Here is a 23153-nt window from a genome sequence, read left to right on the forward strand (position 1 = left end):
CGAGCCCTCCTTCATTTCAGTGTAAACGCGCAAAAGGCCAAATGCGGGGCCAAAATTGGCCACGTATTTGGCCATGCTCTGGAGGTGGTCTCGGCCGCGGCCGAGCTGCGGCCGAGCCTGGCCTTTACTCAGTGTAAATGCAAACTGGGCCAAATGCGCGGCCAATTTTAGTCTGGCTTCCAGACCCTCTGCTCGTACTATTTCGCCATTCAGGATATTAACCCCCTCAATGTCGAAAACTAGTATAGTTTAAGGTGGTTTTGTCCTGCAAAGGATTTTTCCTTTGGCAAAGGCCTTTGCCGGAACGGTGACTTCGTCGCCACGGAATCCAGTGGGCAAAGGGTCTGAAAACCAGACTATACCAAATTGCATTTGTTTACAAGCAGAGCGCCACTATGACAAAATATTGAAAGGTTTGAATTAAAAGCGCGGCCGAGCCCGGCAGTGTAAATGGACAAAATTGCCGTGCTCGGCCCTGCAATTGAGGCTAGGCTCGGCCGTGGCTTGGCCCAGCCTCGCACTGTAAATGGGGTCAATTGTACCTTTACAAGGATTAATACCGGGTCATCACTTGTAACATTCACATCATCAGGCTTGTATGGAAAGAGAGAACAATAAAATGCAATACAAGACAGACCTGGATGACCTACCAAAGTTTGGGGCAGGCAGTGAGTTCGGCAGAGAGCGTAGGGAAGAAGCACGACAGAAAAAGTATGGTATCACAGCCCAGAAGTACAAAGAAGAGGACCAGCCATGGATACTGAAACAAGGTGGAGGGGACAACCAATCAGCAAAGAAGTAAGTCAATTCTTGGGCTTCATAACTTATGAAACTTCATACAGGGATTAGCATGACTAGTTCATACAAGTTGATGGATATAAATTTAGTGTTGTATGGTGCTAATCTTGTATGGTGAGACAGGCAATGCACACCCAGGCAATTTGGCATTTTTAATTCTTTCCTTTAGTCTCAACTCATGAGGTAGAGTACCTGTTCAGTGGATGTTTAAAGAACTTCACAATTTTATGTCTCTGCAAGAAGAACATTTTGTGTTGACCTTATATTTACACACATGTGGTCACTGAAAGTGAAATCACATTTTGTGTAAATTGGATTTTTTCTTCTTTTTTTTTAGGTGAAAGGGCACATTTTTAGGGCTCCTACACATTTGTAGCCTCAGTAAGGCCATTCTTGTTTATGAGTGTTGCAACATGAACACTTGCGATGTATTACACTTCATGTACACACTACTCAAAAAAATTGTGATGTTAGCTCCAACTAAAAAAAATCACAAAGTTTCAGGAAGAACTGTTTACTTTGCACTCTGACTAGCAAATTTGTGAGCAAAGTGGTTGAATTTGGTATTAATGCGTGCTGGGAACTTTTACTGTGTAACTTCATGAGTTTCCTACACTTACAGTGGTGAGTTCTAGAGTTCACTAACAATGGCCCTGTTGTTAAAAAAATGCTCAGGACCAGATTTTATGGGCACTCATGGATTTCTACCTGCTTCTCAGACATACCAAACATATTTACAATTGCATCACATGCAAAGCACCCTGAATTTTTTTATTTTTTTATTTTTTTTTGGTTTTTTTTTTTTTTTCCTTAGCTACCAAGTTCAAGGGCCATCCTTCATCCCATTTAAAGTACATGAAGCAGGTACTGTCTGGCAGTGATCTTTTGGGACTTTTTGGGTTAAAGGTCAGGTTGAAATGCTAAAGCTCTACTACGTAATGCTGAAATGAAACTATTTTTCCATACCTTGATTACTCGATACACTTTATAAAACTATATACATGCACACATTGCTGCACTATGATTCCGTAGGGAAAGATTTTTGCCGTAAGGTCAGACGTCAAGGGAAGATGTTCAGTGTCAAAATATTACCCAAGTTTTGACCTACTTAAGTAATTTAGCCATCCATCCAAATGAAACCCATTTCAAGGAAAGTAAACACTCAACACATTTAAGACAACCACATCATTTCAATTTTTTGCCAGTTGCACACGTGTGTATGTGAAATTGTCATCTTACATTGTCAAGACGTACTCTGGACCTGTTGGGAGAACCATACATTATGACAGAGGCATACCAGTTGCCATAGCAGCATTTCTAGTTAAGAAATGAAAAGGAGACTCTGCAACACAGCAAATCACACTATTCTACCAAAAAGTGTTAAGAAAAACTGCTAAAATCACAATTACCCATTTGTCTTTTATCCCAAACTTTAGAATAATGTAGGAGAATTGCTCTTTCAGAGAATATGAAAAACTCAAGATTGGCTAATTTGACCCATTTCCCCTATTTTGAGTCCTCACACAAAATCTGTGAGTTTGACTTTCTGTTGGTTTTGTGATGTACAATCACATGCTGTGTGTAAAGTATACATACATAATTTTATATATATGTATATATATGTATATATATATATATATATATATATATATATATATATACATACAGTCAAACCTGCCTTAGCGGCCACCTGTCTATAGCGGCCACTGCAAAATCCCCCCGAGAGAAAAGCCCTGTTAAAGACCCTGTGTATAGCGGCCACCTCTCTAACGCGGCCAGCGGCCACAAATTTTGTTTCCCGCGGGAGATATCAACCTGTCTATAGCGGCCAAAAACCCAATGGAGCCGTAGCCAAGCCGATAATTCAGCGTATTTTTCTGTTTGGTAGCCGTGCGAGCAACGTTCAGTGATCGCCACCGCTGCATTCATCCCTCATTCAGTCATAATAATGCACGATTCTTCACGACAATAAACATGCTACTGTGCAACAATATCATATACACCGGCATGGTTAAATGCATGAAACACGGTGTATGCATACGTACACACATACACTGTGCATGTACATGTAAGGATACAACGATGATACATGTACATGTAAGCAATGCACACAAAGTTGGATTACCTGTCTATAGCGGCCACCTGTCTATAACGGCCACTTTTTCCGTCTCCCCTGGGTGGCCGCTATAGACAGGTTTGACTGTATATATATATATATATATATATATATATACTTTTTTTTTTCTGGATTTCCCTTTGATGTGTAAAACCAGCTCCCAACAACTCAGGTGCCCTGTATAATACTGGATGTTGCTTGGATGTTGACTAAATCCAGTAATATTGCAATTGATGTAAAACTTACACAGATAACAGCTTCTCCATCCTGGATCTCATCCAGTCCCACCAGTTGTACTTAGTGCCGGTGCAGATTACTGTAAAACACAATATTTTCACAGTATGAAATTTTTGTGAATTGGAGCCGACGGCTTTTTTTCGCGGCATGACATTTTCGCGAGTTGCCTCTAACATTCAATGCATATAGTGTAGACATGAACTTTTGCATACATAGAAAAGCGTAAGATGGGGTGATTGGAGTGAGAAGGTTTGAAGATGATTTTTTAGAAACATGTTAGTGTGACTGTGATTATGAGGTTGCTGCCTAAAGTACAGTTTTCTTGGTCCCATATGTTACCACATTCAAGGTGGTTGTGGTGGGGGCTGGGGAGGGCCAACAGGGCCTGATGCACTGCTTCTTGTGCAGTGCTGCAGATGCGCTCTCTTACCTCGACTGAATTGCTAGCTGATGATGAGCATGAGGTCAACTCCATGTCTATACATGTACGTCATCACAAATTATGCCTGAAAGTACACCACAGGTAGTTAAGATATTAGACTCTTTTCTTAAATCATGGAAATTGCCTCTTAGATAATTATCAAAATAGTGCATAATTCCAACAACCCAAGAAGTTCTCACAAAATAAACATTTCTCAGGAATGAACACTTTGTATTATCAGATTACTAAGAAAATAAAATGAAACGGAACAAAACTTCAACTATTTTGATAGGTCATTCAGTCATTGGATATTATAGCATTGCTCATTGGTGTATTACGTGTACATGCCAGTAATCCAATATACACATTTTGTATGATTTTTAGCTCACCGGAGCCAAAGGCTCAAGTGAGCTATTGCGATTGCCCTTCGTCTGGCGTCCGTCGTGCGTCGTGCGTCGTCTGTCGTCCGTTGTCCGTCGTGCGTAAACTTTTTACATTTTCATCTTCTTCTTGAAAACCCCAAGACCGATTTTCATCAAACTTGGCAGGTAGCATCCCTAGGGGGTTAGGAACTCCATTTGTTCAAATGGGCACCATGCCCCACCCAGGGGGCCCCCAGGGGGGCCCAAACCCCTCAAAATTAAGGAATCTGTAAAAATCTTCTTCTCTAGAACCAGAAGTGATAGAGCTAAGTTAATACTATGAGTTAGTACATTGATGACTGTAGTTTCAAGTTTGTTCATGGCAGAATGAGAGGTGCCCCCCTTGGGACCCAGGGGAGGGGGGTGGGGTGGGGTCCTAATGGGGCCTAAATTATACATTTTCATCTTCTTCTTGAAAACCCCAAGACCGATTTTCATCAAACTTGGCAGGTAGCATCCCTAGGGGGTTAGGAACTCCATTTGTTCAAATGGGCACCATGCCCCACCCAGGGGGCCCCCAGGGGGGCCCAAACCCCTCAAAATTAAGGAATCTGTAAAAATCTTCTTCTCTAGAACCAGAAGTGATAGAGCTAAGTTAATACTATGAGTTAGTACATTGATGACTGTAGTTTCAAGTTTGTTCATGGCAGAATGAGAGGTGCCCCCCTTGGGACCCAGGGGAGGGGGGTGGGGTGGGGTCCTAATGGGGCCTAAATTATACATTTTCATCTTATTCTTGAGAACCCCATGACCAATTTTCACCAAACTTGGCAGGTAGCATCCCTAGGGGGTTAGGAGCTCATTTGTTAAAATGGGCACCATGCCCCACCCAGGGGCCCCAGGGGGGGGGGGGGGGGGGGCAAACCCCCCAAAATGAAGGAATCTTTAAAAATCTTCTCTAGAATCAGAAGTTATAGAGCTAAGATAATACTATGAGTGAGTACATTAATGACTAGTTTCAAGTTTGTTCATAGCAAATCCAGGGGTGCCCCTCTTGGGGGCCGGGGGGGCCATCCCCTTTAAACACCCCCTTTAAACACCCCCTTTTAAACCCTTTTAAACCACCCCCTTTTAAACCCGTTACTAGCCATCCCCTTTAAACAGGTATTTCACTTGGTTAGAAAGATTGTACTTGGTTGTGGTACAACGTAGCATAATGAGGCCAGAACCATGTTGACTATTTCCTTTTAAAAATGGTACATCATTATTGCCTACAAATGCAGTAATCAAACTTGTACACTGTATGTGGATGTGTGGACACCCTTCATAACATCACAATGTGAACACATGTTAGAATCAGTATAGCTACTTGTACATCCATGTACCTGTAAATCCTGGTCAGTAAAATCCTGGTCAACACTTGTTGATTATATACCATCAGTTTTGCTGTTGCTAGTTATGTAAATTTAATTTTTTATACAGTGCTATTTGGTGATTAAAAGTCCAAAATATCTTCTTTTTTGGATATTGTCAGTTGAAATCAAAGTTTGTAGCAAGCGTTATGAGCAACCAACATGTGCTAAAGTGAGAAAAATGTGATAACTGAATAGTTGTTATCAACATTTCTCCATTAAAGATTCAAGGGCAGAAAGGAAGGCAGAGTGAATGAGAACTCCAGCTACTTCATACTTGTTCAACTGGCTGATGGGACCTTTGAGGCATACCCTGTTGACTCGTGGTACAATTTTACAACCATGCAGACCTACAGGACTCTCAATGCTGAGGAAGCTGAAGAAGAGTATGGAAGGTAATCTTGTGCTTAACTTGGAGCCACAGAGATCAGTTTGTCTAAAAAGCATAGAAAATAAATGATTCAATATTTTTTTGAATAAAATTATAACACTAGAAATGCGGAGGCAAGAAGTTTACAAAATTCCATTATAATAAATGTAGTATACTTCATCAGATGAGCTTTTCACAATCTTTTTTCTTTAAAATACACATCTAATCTGAGATATTTTGTGTACAGTATCCACCACATAATTAGGCACCTGATAACTGGGAGCACTGGCTAAATGATGTATGTCTCCCAGAAATATTTCCAGTGCACGCTGTATTCACTGTATAATCGGATGCAGACCTCAGATAAACAGGACACTATTTTTTCAAGCAATATCTTTTTTTGTGGCATATTTTACACAAAAAAAAAGATTGAAAAAACAGCACAACTTTACAAAGATTCCTTATCAGTTTCAAACTAGTGAGTTTTGCAACCTCCATCCAGCTTCACTATGTGCCTTTTGCAAGCTAATTTGATGAACCTTCAATCAAACATTGACAACATACTACATGGTCGATTGTACACACAAGCGCTAGTCTGTTAGCGCCCAGTAGCATTATCAAAGTTATGATCAAATGCAATCTGGAAAATCAAAAGCTTACCAGATTTCATTGTAAAATATGTTTATTTTTCTTTCACCTGTATTTGATGGTAGCTTTTCATGATCCAACAGGGCTGAGCTTTTGCTTGTTACCGATACATATTAGTCATGGTGATTGAAAGAACATTCATTTGACGTTCCCACATCAATTTTGGCTAATTATTGCCCATAGATACAGATTATATGGCACGTCCTACATGCCCAATGTATGAATCATCTTTGTACAGAAATAAATACAGTTTGGTAAAGGCATATGAGAAAAAAATTAAAATGGCCCTTTTTTATGTCTCTACAGCAAAGTGCCATGATCCGTAGTAATCTTCTGGTCCAGCGGTCTCATCACCAAATTTCAAAAATTCGTAACTTTTGAATGGATTGTCCGATTTTCCTCAAACATTCACTGATGTATTCTACTAATATTGCTACATTCACTCAATCAACATTAAAGTGATTACAACCACATGTAACCGGTAACTTGGCACCAAACTTTGTGCTAATCCAAGAGGTGACTTTGAGGTCTTAAATCTACTTTATCACCAGAACGTGCCCAAAATTGTCCATGACCCCTTCAAGGTAAAAGCAGGTGAAGTGGTATTGAATGAAACTGCATCCACATTGAGAATATACTATACTCTTTGTGTGTCTTGTTTATGATTGCCTAAATGTTCAAGCTAAGAAGTCTTTATTGGAATCATTGTGTAGCTGCAAAGAGAGTCTGAAGTCACAAGAAAATTTATATCGATTAACTTTTGTCCTTCTTTTCAGGAGAGACAAGACAGTGAATTACTTTTCGCTGATGGTCCAGAAGAAGCTTCGAGATCTAAAAGATGAAGAGGAGAAGGAGGAGGAAACATCAAAATCAAGGACCTCAGATTTGGTATGGATAAGAGTGATAGCCATTGCAGTTTTAAACAAATGTGGTATGTCCATTACTTTTTTTGTCTTTGTAGTGTGAATATCAAGAAAGGTAAGCAAAGATAAATAAAAAGGAGTGAGCTTTTTCTTTATAATTGTATTGACAAGGATGAGAAGGCCGGGTGATAGGCCAACTAGAGTTTTTGTCGAGCCCCCCGGAGGTGAGGGGAGACTAAGGGATCGTCTGCGGCGTCTCTCCATCTGTCGTCCATTCGTGGTCCGTCCGCCATCTGTCCGTCGTCGGTCCGTAACACTACAAAAACTTAAATTACTTTGTACTGAGTGCTTAAATGTCAATCAAACTTGGAGTGAAGAGTGTTTATGCAAAGTTCTAAATGTTACCAAACAGGAAGGTCACCTTGATGTCATAGGTCATAGGCAGGGTCAACGAACTTTAAGGAGATAATGCTCAGTTTTTACGGCACGTTCCGATTATGGCTCATAACGTTTGATTGGTATGTCCATTTGTGACCAAACTTAAATGGTAGGTGTCCCTTTAGGAGTTGAAGGTCACCACAAGGTCAAAGGTCACAGTATTGGGTCAACAAACTTTTAGGGTCCATTGGCAAGCTTTTACAGCATGTTTTGATTATGGCTTATAACTTTTGCTGGGTAGGAGTGTTTGCGACCAAGCTTTGGTGGTAGATGTCTCTTGGGGAGTTGAAGATCACCACAAGATCAAAGGTCACGGACAGGGGTCAACAAACTTTTAGGGGCCAATGTTGAGATTTATGGCATGTTTCGATTATGGCTTATAACTTTTGCTGGGTAGGACTGTTTGTGACCAAACTTTGGTGGTAGATGTCTCTTGGGGAGTTTAAGATCACTACAAGGTCAACGGTTACAGACAGGTCAACAAACTTTCAGGGGCCAATGTTAAGTTTTTATGGCGCTTTTCAATTATGGCTTATAACTTTTGCTCGGTAGGACTGTTTGGAACCAAACTTTGGTGGTAGATGTCTCTTGAGAAGTTGAAGATCACCACAAGGTCAAAGGTCACAGACAGGGGTCAACAAACTTTCAAGGGCCAATGTTAAGTTTTTACAGCGCTTTTCAATTATGGCTTAACTTTTGCTCAGTAGGACTGTTTGCTACCAAACTTTGGTGGTAGATGTATCTTGAGAAGTTGAAGATCACCACAAGGTCAAAGGTCACGGACAGGGGTCGACAAACTTTCAGGGGCCAGTATTAAGTTTAACTGTGTTTATACCTAATAAAGTATTTTTTCTCTTTTTTTTCCATCATGTTCTCTCTTACAATCAAATTGTATGTACACCATTTTTCGTCAACTATATGACATTTTCACAATTATTGAAATATACTGTTCCATGTTCTTTTTGGAGCCATTTTCTTTGCAAATAATTCTTGTTTTACAAAGCTCTTGCTGTACTGACACTTTTGCCTTGATTCCACGTTATAGCAATCAAAGTTAAAAGATTTTTACAAATGTGTTGTGGTACATTTGTGGGCGAGACACATTTGGGCACGTGCCCTGTTTAGAAACCTCTCCACTAGCTAGACTCATGTTGACAGTCCTGGCAATCACAGGTGCAACTACAGGAGCACACTCCTTGAGCAGCATCATTGGCACGGGGTTGAGTTCCCTTGACGTTGCCACTGTATTAAAGTGATGTAATGTTGTTAAACATGGTTGGCTCAAAGACTAAAAAAGTTAATATGCTAGCAGAGATCATTAAGAGACATCTGGAGATAGGCTGTGTTGGATTGTGTTAACCTTATCAACAAACAAATGAGTGTATTTGCAAATGACTTGTTACAGGTGATGGATGGAGGTGGAGACGATAGCTTCTGATTAAGAAGTTGATTAGCTTTCTAGAGTCATTGACACAATCATTGATAAGTATGTAGTATGTTACTTGAGTTTTTCTGATTTTTTTTTTCTGCATTTTCACTAGTTTCTGATAGTTGTTGTTGAAGAAGTACTATGAACGCAATGTTCAACAATAGGAAGTGTACACAGTTTTTTTTTAATGTAAAATTTGACAGTTTAAAAATCTGACACGGTATCCACGGCAATCACAAACTGTGACATTTCCCCATCCTGTCCCCCTGCAATGTCTCACATCCATTCTGTTTTGTCCACGGGGGCCTGAAACGTGACTGTTATGGCTGTCGGGAGCATGGTGTAAATGCAGCACTAGGGTGAAATGCATAGGAGCTAAAAGCACACTGTAAGGACAAAGCTCCACTCCAGCACGTCCTTCCTCTGGCACCTCCCAAAATTACTCTCCAAACAGTCATCAGAGATGTTGCTCAACTTTACATCCCTCGCAAAAGATGCTCTATCAATTACCTTGATGTTATGCACAATACATATATTTTCTATCAAGTGGGGGTTTGTCCAAGTTGAGAGAAGGCTTTGTAGGAGAATAGTTGAAAATGCCAGGAATTACTTTGAGATCTGCCATATTTGGCTGTCAGATAATTCTGTTCTACAAAAATTGGTGTATGGACACATTTGTAGGTGGGTGATGTTACCAACTGATCAAGACAACAACTGGCCAGCAAGTCGTTGAACTTTTATTGTGTTGGGAAATGTCGGATTGTTAAAATGTGTCTATGTTTGGGTCTACTCTCCCGTAATAGCTAGGGGAACTTGTCTTACAGTATTCTCTAGGATTACTGGGAATTCTTCAATGAAAATTGAGAAGGTAACATGAGTCCCAGGGGGCCAATATTATACAAATAGTGAATGATCACAAATGCAATGGTACGAGATTTCCCACACGGTGAAAGATAGAGGCACTTTATTCAACGAGGCGAAGCCAAGTTAAATAGTATGTCTCATCTTTCACCAAGTGCGGAATTTCATGGCACGAGTAAACTAAAAAGACTGTACACTTTTTGTTTTATACGACACCTTGGACATCAACAGATGTCCACACAAATCCTTGAATTACAGCACAGAAATTGTAAACAATCTCCTTGAAAGGGGACAGTGTCAATTTTCCATCAAGCATGGCTTGATATGAGTTCCTGATGTGTTCCCAAATTCCACTCAAATTGCACTCAAAATTAAATGTTTACCTACTGACAGCTTGGTTTTTAGTAACACTATGTGACTGCCTTGAATCTGTATTCCTTCGCTGGAGGTCTGTTTGGTGCAATATTCAGCAAAATGATGTGAGTTATCCCTGTGATTTTTGTTGCTGGGTCTGTCTATTTGAGGGATGTCTTCTGACCAGTCCCAACTATTGATTACCATGTGAGTACTCAACCCAATGCATCTCTTCTTGTCTCTAGCCTGCCCTTCTCGCTGGTTCTACGTTCCAACTGGATTACCGGTATGTCATTTGGGTCCTGTTACGTAGTGAAATGGCAACTTCAATGCCAAAGCCGGGTTTAAAATTGAAACAAACAGTGGACAGAGCAAGCTCACGTGACGCAGCAGCTGCTGTCATTAACAGGTGACTCTGCTCCCTCGCCCCCATCTAGAGCGATTGATGACCTCTTGCAAAGTTCAGCTTTTCTCCAGCACATCGATCATGTGATACAGAAAATCATGGAGAGAGAAATGACGAAATATGTTCGAGATATGGCAAAGCGTGAGACCAAATTATCAAACATGATAGAAGAAAAGCTTTCTTGTCTTCATGATGTAGAAATCTCCATGACGCCAAGTTACGAGAGTTTGAATCAGTGAAGGAGTCTGTTGAGAGGGTAAAGGATGAGGTCAAGATGATTAAGTGTGAGGTTGATCACATCAAACAATACTCTCGTAGGGACAACGTTTGCATTCTTGACATCAAAGAAACAGGGAATAAAAGCCGTACGATCCAGTGATACCCGTCCACGCCCAATAATTCTCGCTATCGCCAATGACGTAAAAAGTACCCAGCTGTTGATTTAAGTGTCATTTACGGTGCATTTTGGGGTAGTTCGGGAGCCAAGTCACTACCGTTCGTACGGGCGTGATACGCGACTAATGCTCTTTACATAAACAACCGACTGTATTCTTATGTGTACTTACTGTTTCCTCGACTTGAATTTTAGATTTTATATGATTTGAAATTTCTCCATTCTAGAGAAATTGCTGTAAATATGACTGTATGGGTCATTACTGTGAAGCTGCCATGTGTTGGTCACACGACAATAAACAAACAAATCTACAGAAATATCCCTGGCATGCGAGACGTGACGTGGGTGAAGTTTCCGGGTGACTCCACAGCGCGTGCGACGTGCTTGGACGAAATTGTTTCGGAGACGGGATAAGTTCGATATCATGGTTCGTTCCCGATTGTGTTCGCGGCACTTCGACAGAGAACAAATAAAAAAAAGATGGGCATTCCATTGACGATATCCAGGTGGGTGAAATTTTCCAGTATTATTTTCAGCATATGCAGAGATGACTGATGTGCAAGTCGATCGCAATGATCAAGCAGTACTGGTATGTCTAGTTTGTATGCGTGCGCTGCATGCTATACGCAAGGCATAGACTAGGGCAATGTGGGGTCTATAGCTACAGTAGGTATCACAGGCCTGGCTGGCTCGGGTACAGCCGCCTATCCGTGGCCAGCGCGGCGCTAGGTAAGGTACATGTACGGGCAAGCTAGCTATGTGCAAAATATGCCCCCCCACCGGAAGTGCACTAAATCTTGACAAAAAGGCCACATCTGGGGACTTTTTACGTCATTGGCGATAGCGAGAATTCACTGTCGTCTTACAGGCACAAACAGGCTTTGATGAAGAACAAGCATAAACTGAAGGGAACTCATCGAGTGATTGTCGAGGACCTCACTGGGAAAGAAATTAAAAAAAAAAATGATTTCCTCTATGTCTGACTTGAACACCTTAAAATGGTGTACAATATAATGCTGGGAATTCTCATTAAATGTTTGTTAAGAACAGCCTCCAGTTATATTTTGAATTCATAGTATATCTCATTTTTGTGTGTCTATGTTTATGTTATTTTCTACTCTTTTGATACCTTGGTAGTTGCATGAATGTAATATGTCTCTTTGTCATTTGTATCAATGTGCATTTTTGTATCAATGTGCATTTGATGATCTTGATTTGAATTCAATCTCTCACAGTCTATCTCCCTTGAATGAAACCCCTAATGAAGATGGCATTAATGAGTCATATTATTCTCCTGATGAATTTAACAATGATATCTGAAAATAGATTCTAAAACTTTCTCAATGGTGCATATGAATTGTTGAAGTATTATTAAATAGAATATTGTGTCATTTTTAGCGTATTTATCGTTACAGTTCTCTATGATAGGGGGTACTGAAACCTGGCTGAAAGATGATATGACTGGTAGGTGCAATATAAGGGGATGTTCATTTCTTAAAAGTAATCGAAAGGATTGAAGGGGTGGAGGAGTAGGAATATTCACAGGAGAATTATTGTATCCCCCGAACAGAGTTCGGAGGATACTATGGATTTGGCCTCGTTGCGCCGCGTCCGCCGCAGAGATTTTCTTGTGAGTGCTCTACTGGCTGCAGTTCTTCTTCGATCATTGTCAAATTTGGCATGAAGGTGTATTATGGTAAGACGAAGAAGCCTATTGTTTTTGGTGATGGCACCCTCACTTGTTCCGTCTTTATACATGAAAAGGTAAATTTAACAGGGTCTGCTTGTGTGTGCGACGCTGGCCTCTTTTCTCGACCGATTTTTTGTTTCAAATTTGGTATGTAAATGTATCATAGTCAAATCTGTACACCTAAACCTATTGATAATGCTGCCCTCACTGTTCCACCTTTTACAGGGTCAAAGGTCACCCTGATCATGTCAAAATTTGCAGAAGTGCTTATTTATGCAATAACTTGATTGTTACTCCAAGGATTTTATTCAGACTTGCTAAGGTGATGTATGGGTGTTCATTCTTCATGGAGGACACAACATTTTGTGGTGACGGCGCCCTCAGTGTACTGTTCCAACTTGGATGCCAATGGACATTTCTTGTGTGTGCTCTATCAGCCACATTTCTCATCAGATTTTCTTCAAATTTGGCAAAAAGGTGCATTATAGTGAAATGAAGATGCCTCTATTGTTTTTGGTGGTGGCGTCTGCGCTTGTTCCGTCGTTATACATGAAAAGGTAAATTTAACAGGGTCTACTTGTGTGTGCGACGCTGGCCTTGTTTCTTGACCGATTTTTTTCAAATTTGGTATGTGAATGCATCATAGTCAAGTCTATGCACCTATACCTATTGATAATGCTGCCCTCGCTGTTCCACCTTTTACTGGGTCAAAGGTCACCCTGATCATGTCAAAATTTGCAGAAGTGTTTATTTATGCAATAACTTGATTGTTACTCAATGGATTTTATTCAGACTTGCTAAGGAGATGTATGGGTGGTCATTTTACATGAAGGACAAAACAGTTTGTGGTGACAGTGCCCTCAGTGTTCCGACTTGGATGCCAATGGACATTTCTTGTGTGTGCTCTATCAGCCATATTTAAGCGCTTAGAGAATTTTATTGATAAGCGCTATATAAATACTGAGTTATTATTATTATTATTATTATTTCTCATCAGATTTTCATCAAATTTGGCAAAAAGATGCATTATAGTGAAATGAAGATGCCTATGTTGTTTTTGGTGGTGGCACCCTCGCTTGTTCTGTCTTTATACGTGAAAAGGTTAATTTAATAGGGTCTGCTTGTGTGTGCGATGCTGGCCTTGTTTCTTTCAATTTTTTTCAAATTTGGTATGTAAATGCATCATAGTCAAATCTGTACACCTACACTATTGATAATGCTGCTTTCACTGTTCCACCTTTAACAGGGTCAGAGGTCACCCTGATCTTGTCAAAATTTGTAAAAATACGTGATTATTTAGGCATTGATTGTTATTGGATTTTACTCAGACTTGCTAAAGAGGTGTATGGGTGGTCATTCTACATGAAGGACACAACAGTTTGTGGTGACGGCGCCCTCAGTGTTCCAACTTGGAGGCATGTCACATTTCTTGTATGCTCTATAAGCCACATTTCTCGTCGGACTTTATTCAAACTTGCTATGGAGGTTTATGGAGAGTTATGCTAGGTAACAAAAGTTTTCATTGCCAGCGCTCTCATTGTTCAAACTTTTATAGGATGACATGTCATATTCCTTGTATGTGCTATTATACTAGCCTCATTTCTTGTCGCATTTTATTGTATCCTGCGACAGTTGCCATATTATACAACATTCTGGCCTAAAAAGTAATCCAGATGGGGTATGGGAGATGGGTTCGGGGGATACATGTGCTCGATTGCGAGTGCTCTAGTTTTCATATGTGGAGAAGGGATTTGGATATCCATAATGATTTTGTTGAAAGCATTTTTATTGAAATCAGGAATGACCGTGGGAAGAATGATATTGTAGGGGTTATATATAGGCCACCTGACCAACCGGTGCAATATTTTTATGAGTCTCTTCATTCAATTCTTAAGATTGTAATAATGAGACAAAAAAATGATTTATTTTTGTGGAGATTTTAATATCAATGTATTATCCATTTCTTCCTGTCAATATGCGAATGAATTTTTAGATATGTTCATGTCATTCTCTATGTATCCGCTCATTCACCATCTAACATGTATGGTATGGGTCATCATTCATCTTATTGCCTCGCAACTTTCATCTATATTTGATGTTTTTGTGTCTAATGGTGTTTTTCCTTATAGGCTAAAAATTGTGAAGGCCGTTCCTGTACATAAGAGTGGGAAAGTTGATGATTTAACAAACTATCTTCTGATTTCTGTATTGTCATTGCTTTCTAATGTGAAATGTCTTTATAATAAATTATATGATTTTTTTGTCTTCGTGCAATATTCTGTCAGATAACCAATACGGTTTCAGGAAGGGCACTCCGCTTCGATGGCCCTTCTTGATTCCATTCATAAAGTTTCTTTAGCTTGAGATGATAAAGAATATTTCATTGAATTATTTCTTGATTTAAGTAAAGCTTTTGATATATTAGATCATTGAATTTTGTTGTGTAAATTATATGATTATGGAATATGCAGAAATTTATGGCATTTGTTTGAGAATTATCCTAATCGATATCAGTTTGTAAAGTCTGTTGGAAATCACTGTTCTTTCTACAAACCTATTTGTTGCTGATGCCTCAAGATTAAATATTGGGACCATTTTTATTTTTGATTTACATCAATGATATTTGTGATTCATCTCAGTTTTTAAGTTTTATACTTTTTGCCGATGACACCAGCTTGTTCATGTCAAATAGTGGTATAACTATTTTATTTGATTCATTTAATGAGGAATTGAGAAAATTGAATAAATGGTTGGTTGATAATAGATTAGTTTTGAATAGTAAAAAAAAAAAGAAATATGTTATTCAGTAATAAAAAGGTATATATTGATGGTATAACTATCAATTTCAATGATAACAATATTTCACATGCTGTTCCTACAAAGTTTTTAGGTGTATATATTGATAATAAATTAACACGGCCTGAACACGTCAATGTCGTCTGCAACCACGTAGCAAAATGTGTTGATGTGCTCTATCGTCTTCTGTAAAGACATTTTCCAAAACGCGTATTATGATATATTATGCTTTGATATTTTCTCATATTAATTAATGTATTGTAGCATGGTCTAATTGTTCAGATTGTTTTATGAAAAGGTTTGTATTACAGAAAAAAAAGCAATCCAATTAATTTCAAATGCCCCTTTTATTGCCCATACATTGCCAATTTTCTGTGAATTACAATTATTGAACATATGAAATTAATACATATGTATGTTGAACCATGTTTCTGTACTTATGTTCCACAGGTTTGCTGCCTGTAGTTATGTTCAAAAAAGTTTAACATTGGAGTCAAAGGAAATTGGTGAAGTCAGCCATGCCATGTCCATTTTTGCTGGCAAAAAAATGTCAGCCAGGGTGTGATGCTACTTTGAACTGAATATTACGTGATGGTCAATCAACCAGTCAAATAGCTGCTTTGTGTTATATAAACTGTGATAATGTCAATGGTCATGTTGTTTCTAGATGGTTAAGTGGCAGACATGAACCCAAAGTTCTTTATTTCAGACAAATTCTTGACAGATACCGTCCATCCATCGTGGCCAAGAATGGCAAGCCTACCATCTCTTTTGTCTGCTTTACATTTGTACCTGAAAGTGTTAGCCTTGAAGAAGAAGGTTGACAATAATGCATCTTCGGATGACATTAACCAAGACTCACAGATGCTCACAATGTTATAACTGTGCTCTAACACATAATCTTGGAATTCATCAGTTTTACTCCGTAGGGATTGGGCATTCAACATGCTTGTTGACAGCTGTCTCTAGGTGGAGTCCTTAGGTTGAGGCTGGGGACTTGAGGTGCCCCAAACCTCCCCAAATTTGCTATGTTCTTCTTAGATAATAGTCTGCAAGAATGCATCAATAGTGAACTTGCGATACTCAGATGAACTGAGACCCCCTAGTCTCTTGTTAATGATAGTGTGACTGCAACATAAGGTCATTTGTGTGATGAAACGGTCATAGTAATATGTTACCATTAGAGTGACAATCCAGAATGTGTTTCTTTTGACTCTAATTTTGCTCAACATTGAATGTGTCTTTTTTCTGTTGCAGAGGCTTATGGAGGATGATCTTTACTTGATGTCAGATGAAGAGATGGAAAGTGATGACAGTGATCAAGGTAAAGACAAAATCAACTGAATGTGTGTCGGGGGAGGGGTGCCATTTGCCAAACTTGTGAAACCTGCAAAGAATTTGTCACAATATACTGTGGTGTGATTGAGATCAAATTCAATGATCTTTAGATATTCATCTGTTGTACAGAGTATAGGTCGGAAGCATCTTTTGCGCACATTGGCGAGACCGAAAGTACTGCATGTGATATAACATGTACTCAAGGGGCCTTCATCCAGCAAGCTTAAATTATATATGAAATTGTACATTTCCTCGGAACTCAGCGTAAGGATTATGTTTCCTGTTGCTTATCTTTTTCTTCAAGCATGTGTTGCTTTGTGCAAAGTTGTTTATCATATATAAAAAAAAAATACAAACACAAACAAACAAACAAACACGGCTATAGATTGGTGCAATCTTGACGTTTTGGTACTGGTATATGTTGTATTTTAATATTGTGTCATTTATAACCGCAGACTCTCCTTTCCTCTCCTCTCTTGTCCTTTGAGTTAACCTGTTGTTTTATTTACTATTATGTCATTTTGCCGCATTTGACAGGTGAGTTTCTGATCCCATTGCATGATTTGCCAACTGCAGCCCCCCAAAGAAGTTATGGATTTTACTTGCACTCTATGTATATATGTTGTAAATACACTACTTGTGGAATTTGATTGGTGGAGCCAATCCACAGACGATCTTGACACGATTGCATGCAAACTCTACATTTACAAATTTGAACATTTACTAAGAAACACATTCTTGATATCGTATTTCATTGGCAAAAAAACCCAAACAAACTAATTCCCTCACACACATTGCCAGGTTATCAGTATCAATTGAAACATGATATGTAGTCCTCCATGTACAAATGAATGTCTTTATGTTATGCTTTTTTCATGCCTACTGATGTAACAAGGTATCGGCTACAACAAGGAAAACGACTCAGTCCCACCTCTTTCTCGTATCGAGTTTCCCCTGTATCAGATTGCTTAAAGTACAACTTTTTTAACTGAATGAAAATGCATGCAAATTCATATGCAACGACAAGCGCAACACACTTAGACTTTTACGTCATTAGAATTAACAAACTGATGTCATCAGTTGAGTAGCTGAATTCTAGATGAATTCCAAGGCCAGGAATGATGGAAAATCAACACATGTTGCAAACTTTCAAAAATAATATGTTTAGATGTTAGACTGAAAACCCCCCACAAATTTGTATTCGGTATAACTACTTCTTGCTATTGTCAAGACTAAACAAAATTGGCATGGTAAAAAGTCAGTGCATAGGATGTTAAAGTTGACTAGCTGCAGCTGCTCCTTTTCATTGGACTATTTTGTCATGTCTGAACACTTGAAACCCGTGTATGCTAGAATGTTGATAATTTTCAAATTGATAAAGGCTAAGGAATTAAAAATGGACATCAAATTCTCAGAAGACACTCTAAGTAAAACAGCAAGAAGTAATATATTTTATCTAAATTGGCTAAAGCAGTCATTGAGTTATTTTTTGTTTTTTTTTTTTGCATAAGATAATGATATGATGAATATGTGGTCACCTAAAGCTTCTTATGTATAGTTCACTCATTGTGCCCAAACATTTCCCTGACTTTGGCTAAGGTCATGTGAAGTGTGATTGCACTGTATACCACAAAAGTGAGTTCAGTTGGTCTTTCAGTCAGTTGCATGAAAAAAATCTTGTTACACGTAGTGGCCTGTAATGTAGATGTACAAGACCATCCTACCAGTATGAAATGTAGGGCACTTCTTGTCAATATCAAAGCTGAGTTTGTTTAGACTCTGAGTTGATTTTTGAAGGTCACTATAAATTGCTTGTAATTTCATTTATTCTACCACACTTGCAGTATGATCTGGAACATAACAGCCACATCCTGTGAGTCAAGTGCATGAACACATTTTGTTTCTTTCCAATATCACAGGCAAGGCTAAATCAAAGAAGGGGAAAGGTCATGGTACTAAGCAGAAGGGGAAAGGTCATAGTACTAAGCAGAATGAGAAGGTGCGACGTCCAAAGAAGAAAGCCTCTGACAGTGAGGCAGAGGAGGAGAGTGATGAAGGAGACTTTGATGGTAGAGAGTTTGACTACATCTCTGAGCAGTCCAGGTATGTGAAGGAAGGAATGCCAACATGTAGGTATTATGTGTTCATTGATGTTGTGTATGTCGTATGATCAAAATGTCCTGTAATACTACAATTCTCAGTAACGAGCTGACATTTGAGTTGCATATTCAAGTCAAATCTAGCCTGGAAAGAATTGTTTTGGATCAACACTGTTAACTTCAATTATATCATGCAGCTCTCACTGTGTACGTACATAGTAGATCTCTGACCAGATTGAGATAGTTCACATGTGTAAATATGGTATTGAGGTAAACCTTTCTGATAATGGGAACCAAGCGTGTCTGAGCAGGGTGACTTTTCACTTTTACTCACAAGGGCCCAAGATTATGCATGGTTGCACACCTTCTGCAGAGTGTTTTTATTTCCATTATGCTTTAAAATCATGATCAGCAAAGATGAACTTCATTTAGAATTAAGTGTTCTTCTACCATGTACTTGCCATAAAGGGATTTTTAAGATTCAAGAGGACCCTGCTTCACCAAACATACTAGTGTAACAGTTTTTGCCATAGATAATGGTAAAAGCAATCCACTATTATATGTGTCTGAGAAGCGTTATTCAATATTGTATGGGTTATTCAAATGTTACATTGTAATTGAATATTGCAAGGCATAATTACATGATACAGCTGCAGAAGATCATGTTCTCCTATGTGCAGGACATCCTTGGGATTTTCTCCTTTCTGGGTGAATTTTTTCATGTAAACAAAGGGCAAACAATACTCACTGTTAGAACATGTAAAGTTGCAAAGTGGTGAACAAGTATGGTGAACAAGTATGGTGAACATGTGTAGGAGTATGTGATATAAGAGAGTAGTAAAAATTAAGTACATAAATATGGGTATACACTGTGCCTGAAGTGCAAAAACACTGATGTGAAGTGCTAATTCCTTATGGAAAGCTTGCTCTGTGCTTGTTGCTGATGCTGAAAAAAAAATGGCTACCATGGAAAATTCAAGTTAAAGGTATGATTTACTCTCAAATTACTTTGAATAACCAGAAATTATGATTTTTGTTGTCAGCAATATACAGTGTTCTGACCTCATGATCTTTGGGGAGATTGCATTTGTAGCTTTGCAACCTTCCTCAACAGCCTTTCAAACCATTGAAATTGATTATTTGATATCCTCAGTCTCTCATGCCATGCATCACATACAGCAGTGTTATTATTCAAATGTCGTTCAGGGGCCTGTTTCAAAAAAACTTGTCACATTTCTATGACAAATATGCTCTCAGCCAATCAGATGCAAGGATTTCTGTAGCTTGTCACATCTATGACAATTTGTCCAGGGCCCCTGGTCTTATGCAGCCTTGATAACATGCAGATGTGGTGTTAACATTTAACAGAACATACTACTGTATACGCCATATATTTCGCGAGTCTAAATTTTTGCGAATCGGGAATTCCCGACGATTTCGCGAGTGGTTAAATTCGCGATTGCGGAGTCCTGCGCTGAACGGAAAAATGTAGACGCGTACACAGTCAATATTTTCGCGTGTTTTTAATTTCGCGAATAACATCTGACTCGCGAAATTTGCGAAAATAAAAACCTCGCGAAATATTTGGCGTATACAGTAAAGGTCTTTGTGAATGTTACAAGATACTGAAACAGCTTTTATATGATGGCATGATTTTTGTGAAATAGTCAGTGGCAGTTCCTATTAGTTGACTTTGCAGGAGAGTATTTCATTATACCCCCGCCACACGTAGTGTGAAGGGGGTATATAGGAATCACTGCGATGTTGGTCGGGCGGGCGGTCGGTCGGTCGGTCTGTTGCAAAATCTTGCGTCGCGAACTCCTTCTACAGTTATGAAGCAATTTAAATGAAACTTAGGGTAAATGATGATATTGAGGTATACACATATAGATGTGCAAGACATTTTTTTTGTGTGTTTGTCGGACAATGCGTTGCCATGGTAACCATAATTTTACCAAAACCTTGTGGATTGCATAACTTCCATAGTATTTAAACAGTCAATTTCAAAATTGGTATCTATGATGATCTATAGGTGTAGTTATGCAAGACACTCTTTGTGTTTGTACTTGACAAAGCATTGCCATGGTAACCGCATGTTTTCTTCGAAATCTTGTGGAGTGAACAACTTCCACAGTTTTGAAGCAATTGAAATCAAATTTGGTTGTTGTTGTTGTTGTTCATTATACCCCCGCCAAACGAAGTTTGAAGGGGGTATATAGGAATCAGCGGACGGTCGGGCGGTCGGTCGGGCAGTCAGGCGGGCGGTCGGTCCGTTGCAAATCTTGCGTCGCGAACTACTTCCTCAGTTTTCAACTGATTCCCATAAAACTTGGCACAGATGTGTGCTTTGGGTTGTAGATGTGCAAGACGTATTTTTTGACAGTACCCTAGCCCGACCAGACACTGTTACGCTATGCGAAAACAGCGTCTGACGAGCACGGCATGCAGCCTCGAAGTGAGGAACCTCAACACAACTACAAAACTTAGGAACATGTATACTTTTCTCCTTTAAACAGAATACTTTACTCACGTTAAATGCATGTTTCTATTACAGAAGAATAGTTCGCCACACTGGGTCCATGGAGACCACTTGCGATAAGTCCATGGAACAAATAAATGACACTTTCTGGCGCAATTCCTGACCGTCGGGCTTCGTCGTTGCAGGATTCAAAATGGCGCCTTGACTTATGCGCATGCGTGACCGGATTTGCTCCAGAGCGAGCGCGTGTGCGTTGAAAGTGTCGAACAAACCTTGGCGTCTGCTACACAATAACCGTGGTATGGAGCTCAATGTTCCTCGCCCGACCAGACGCCAGCCGCCGCCAAGCCCAGTACAGTTTATAGCTGTATACTAGTAACCGTGCGTACGCTGCTTGAATGTAGCAGCACGGTCGACAGCGCGACCTTTTGAAAGGGCATTCACATCACGTGACCACCCGATATCTAAACTTGGCCTGGCGTGAAAGATTGTGTACGGTGTGGACATGCTGGATATGATGATCAATTTCGGTAAGTTTCATTACGTACATTTGAATATATATAGCATCAGATGTAGAGTAAATATTGAAGAGTATACTCGATGAGTTTGAGGTGACAAAAATGATCGTAAGTATCAAAAGTCAAAGCTATCGTGATACGATTACGTCGCTCTCCTAGTGATTGGTGGTCGCGCGCGTACAGCCCTGTCGCGACGTACCATGTACAGCGACTGGGCTGTGTATAGTTAACAGTACCCAAAAGTACGTTGCCATGGTAACGGCATATTATGGGCAAAAATGGGTACAAATCTTGCGTCGCGAACTCCTCCCACAGTTTTTGATCAATTTTTATGAAATTAGGTACAGATGTTCATCTGAATTTGTTAATGTGCAAGACACATATTTCCGCAGTGGCAAAAAGTGCGTTGCCATGGTAACGGCATGTTATTGGTAAAATATAGGGCAAAATGCTTCATGGCAAAACTGCTTCATCAGTGTTCTTCCAATTCTCATGGAATTCATATTGAATGTTTGTCTTAGGATATAGGTCAGCATGACATTTCTTGACAGTGACAAAAAGTATGTTGCCATGGTAACAGCTCACATATTATGAGCCAAAATGATGGAAAATTTTGTGTTGCAAACTGCTTCCTCAGTTTTTGCCCAATTTCCATGAAACTTGGTACAGATGTGTGCCTTTGGTTGTAGATGTGCAAGACGCATTTTTTGACAGTACCCGAAAGTACGTTGCCATGGTAATGGCATATTAATGGCAGAAGATCAAGGAAAGATCTTGCGGATTTAACTACTTCCTCAGTTTTTTGACCAAAGCTTATGAAATGTGGCACACACCTTGATCTTGGTGGGAAGATGTGGAAGACATATTTTTCGGACGTGTCGGAAGCTGCGTTGCCATGGTAACAGCATATAAATGGCAAAAGATCAAGGAAAGATCTTGCGGATTGAACTACTTCCTCTGTATTCGACTGAAGCTCATGAAATGTGGCACACACATTGGTCTTGGTGGGAAGATGTGCAAGACATATTTTTTGGACGTGTCGGAAGCTGCGTTGCCATGGTAATGGCATATTAATGGCGGAAGATCAAGGAAAGATCTTGTGGATTGAACTACTTCCTCAGTTT

The 23153-nt window shown here is 39.5% G+C and overlaps 1 protein-coding gene across 3 annotated transcripts in view; it reads left to right on the forward strand.

Annotated features, from left to right (window-relative positions):
- Positions 1–23153, forward strand: part of LOC140236852 (general transcription factor IIF subunit 1-like) — a 74729-nt gene that overhangs the window by 18721 nt on the left and 32855 nt on the right. For all 3 annotated transcript variants that reach the window (XR_011901800.1, XM_072316787.1, XM_072316788.1), the window contains exons 4-8: positions 593–798; positions 5571–5741; positions 7141–7252; positions 16853–16919; positions 18853–19036. Coding sequence is in view for 2 of the 3 variants with exons in the window: in XM_072316787.1 (XP_072172888.1) it covers positions 593–798; positions 5571–5741; positions 7141–7252; positions 16853–16919; positions 18853–19036 (740 nt within the window). In the remaining variant the exon portion in view is untranslated. The remainder of the gene's footprint in view (positions 1–592; positions 799–5570; positions 5742–7140; positions 7253–16852; positions 16920–18852; positions 19037–23153) is intronic.

Source organism: Diadema setosum, chromosome 13, assembly GCF_964275005.1.
Source record: "Diadema setosum chromosome 13, eeDiaSeto1, whole genome shotgun sequence".
In the NCBI taxonomy this organism is placed as follows: Eukaryota; Metazoa; Echinodermata; class Echinoidea; order Diadematoida; family Diadematidae; genus Diadema; species Diadema setosum.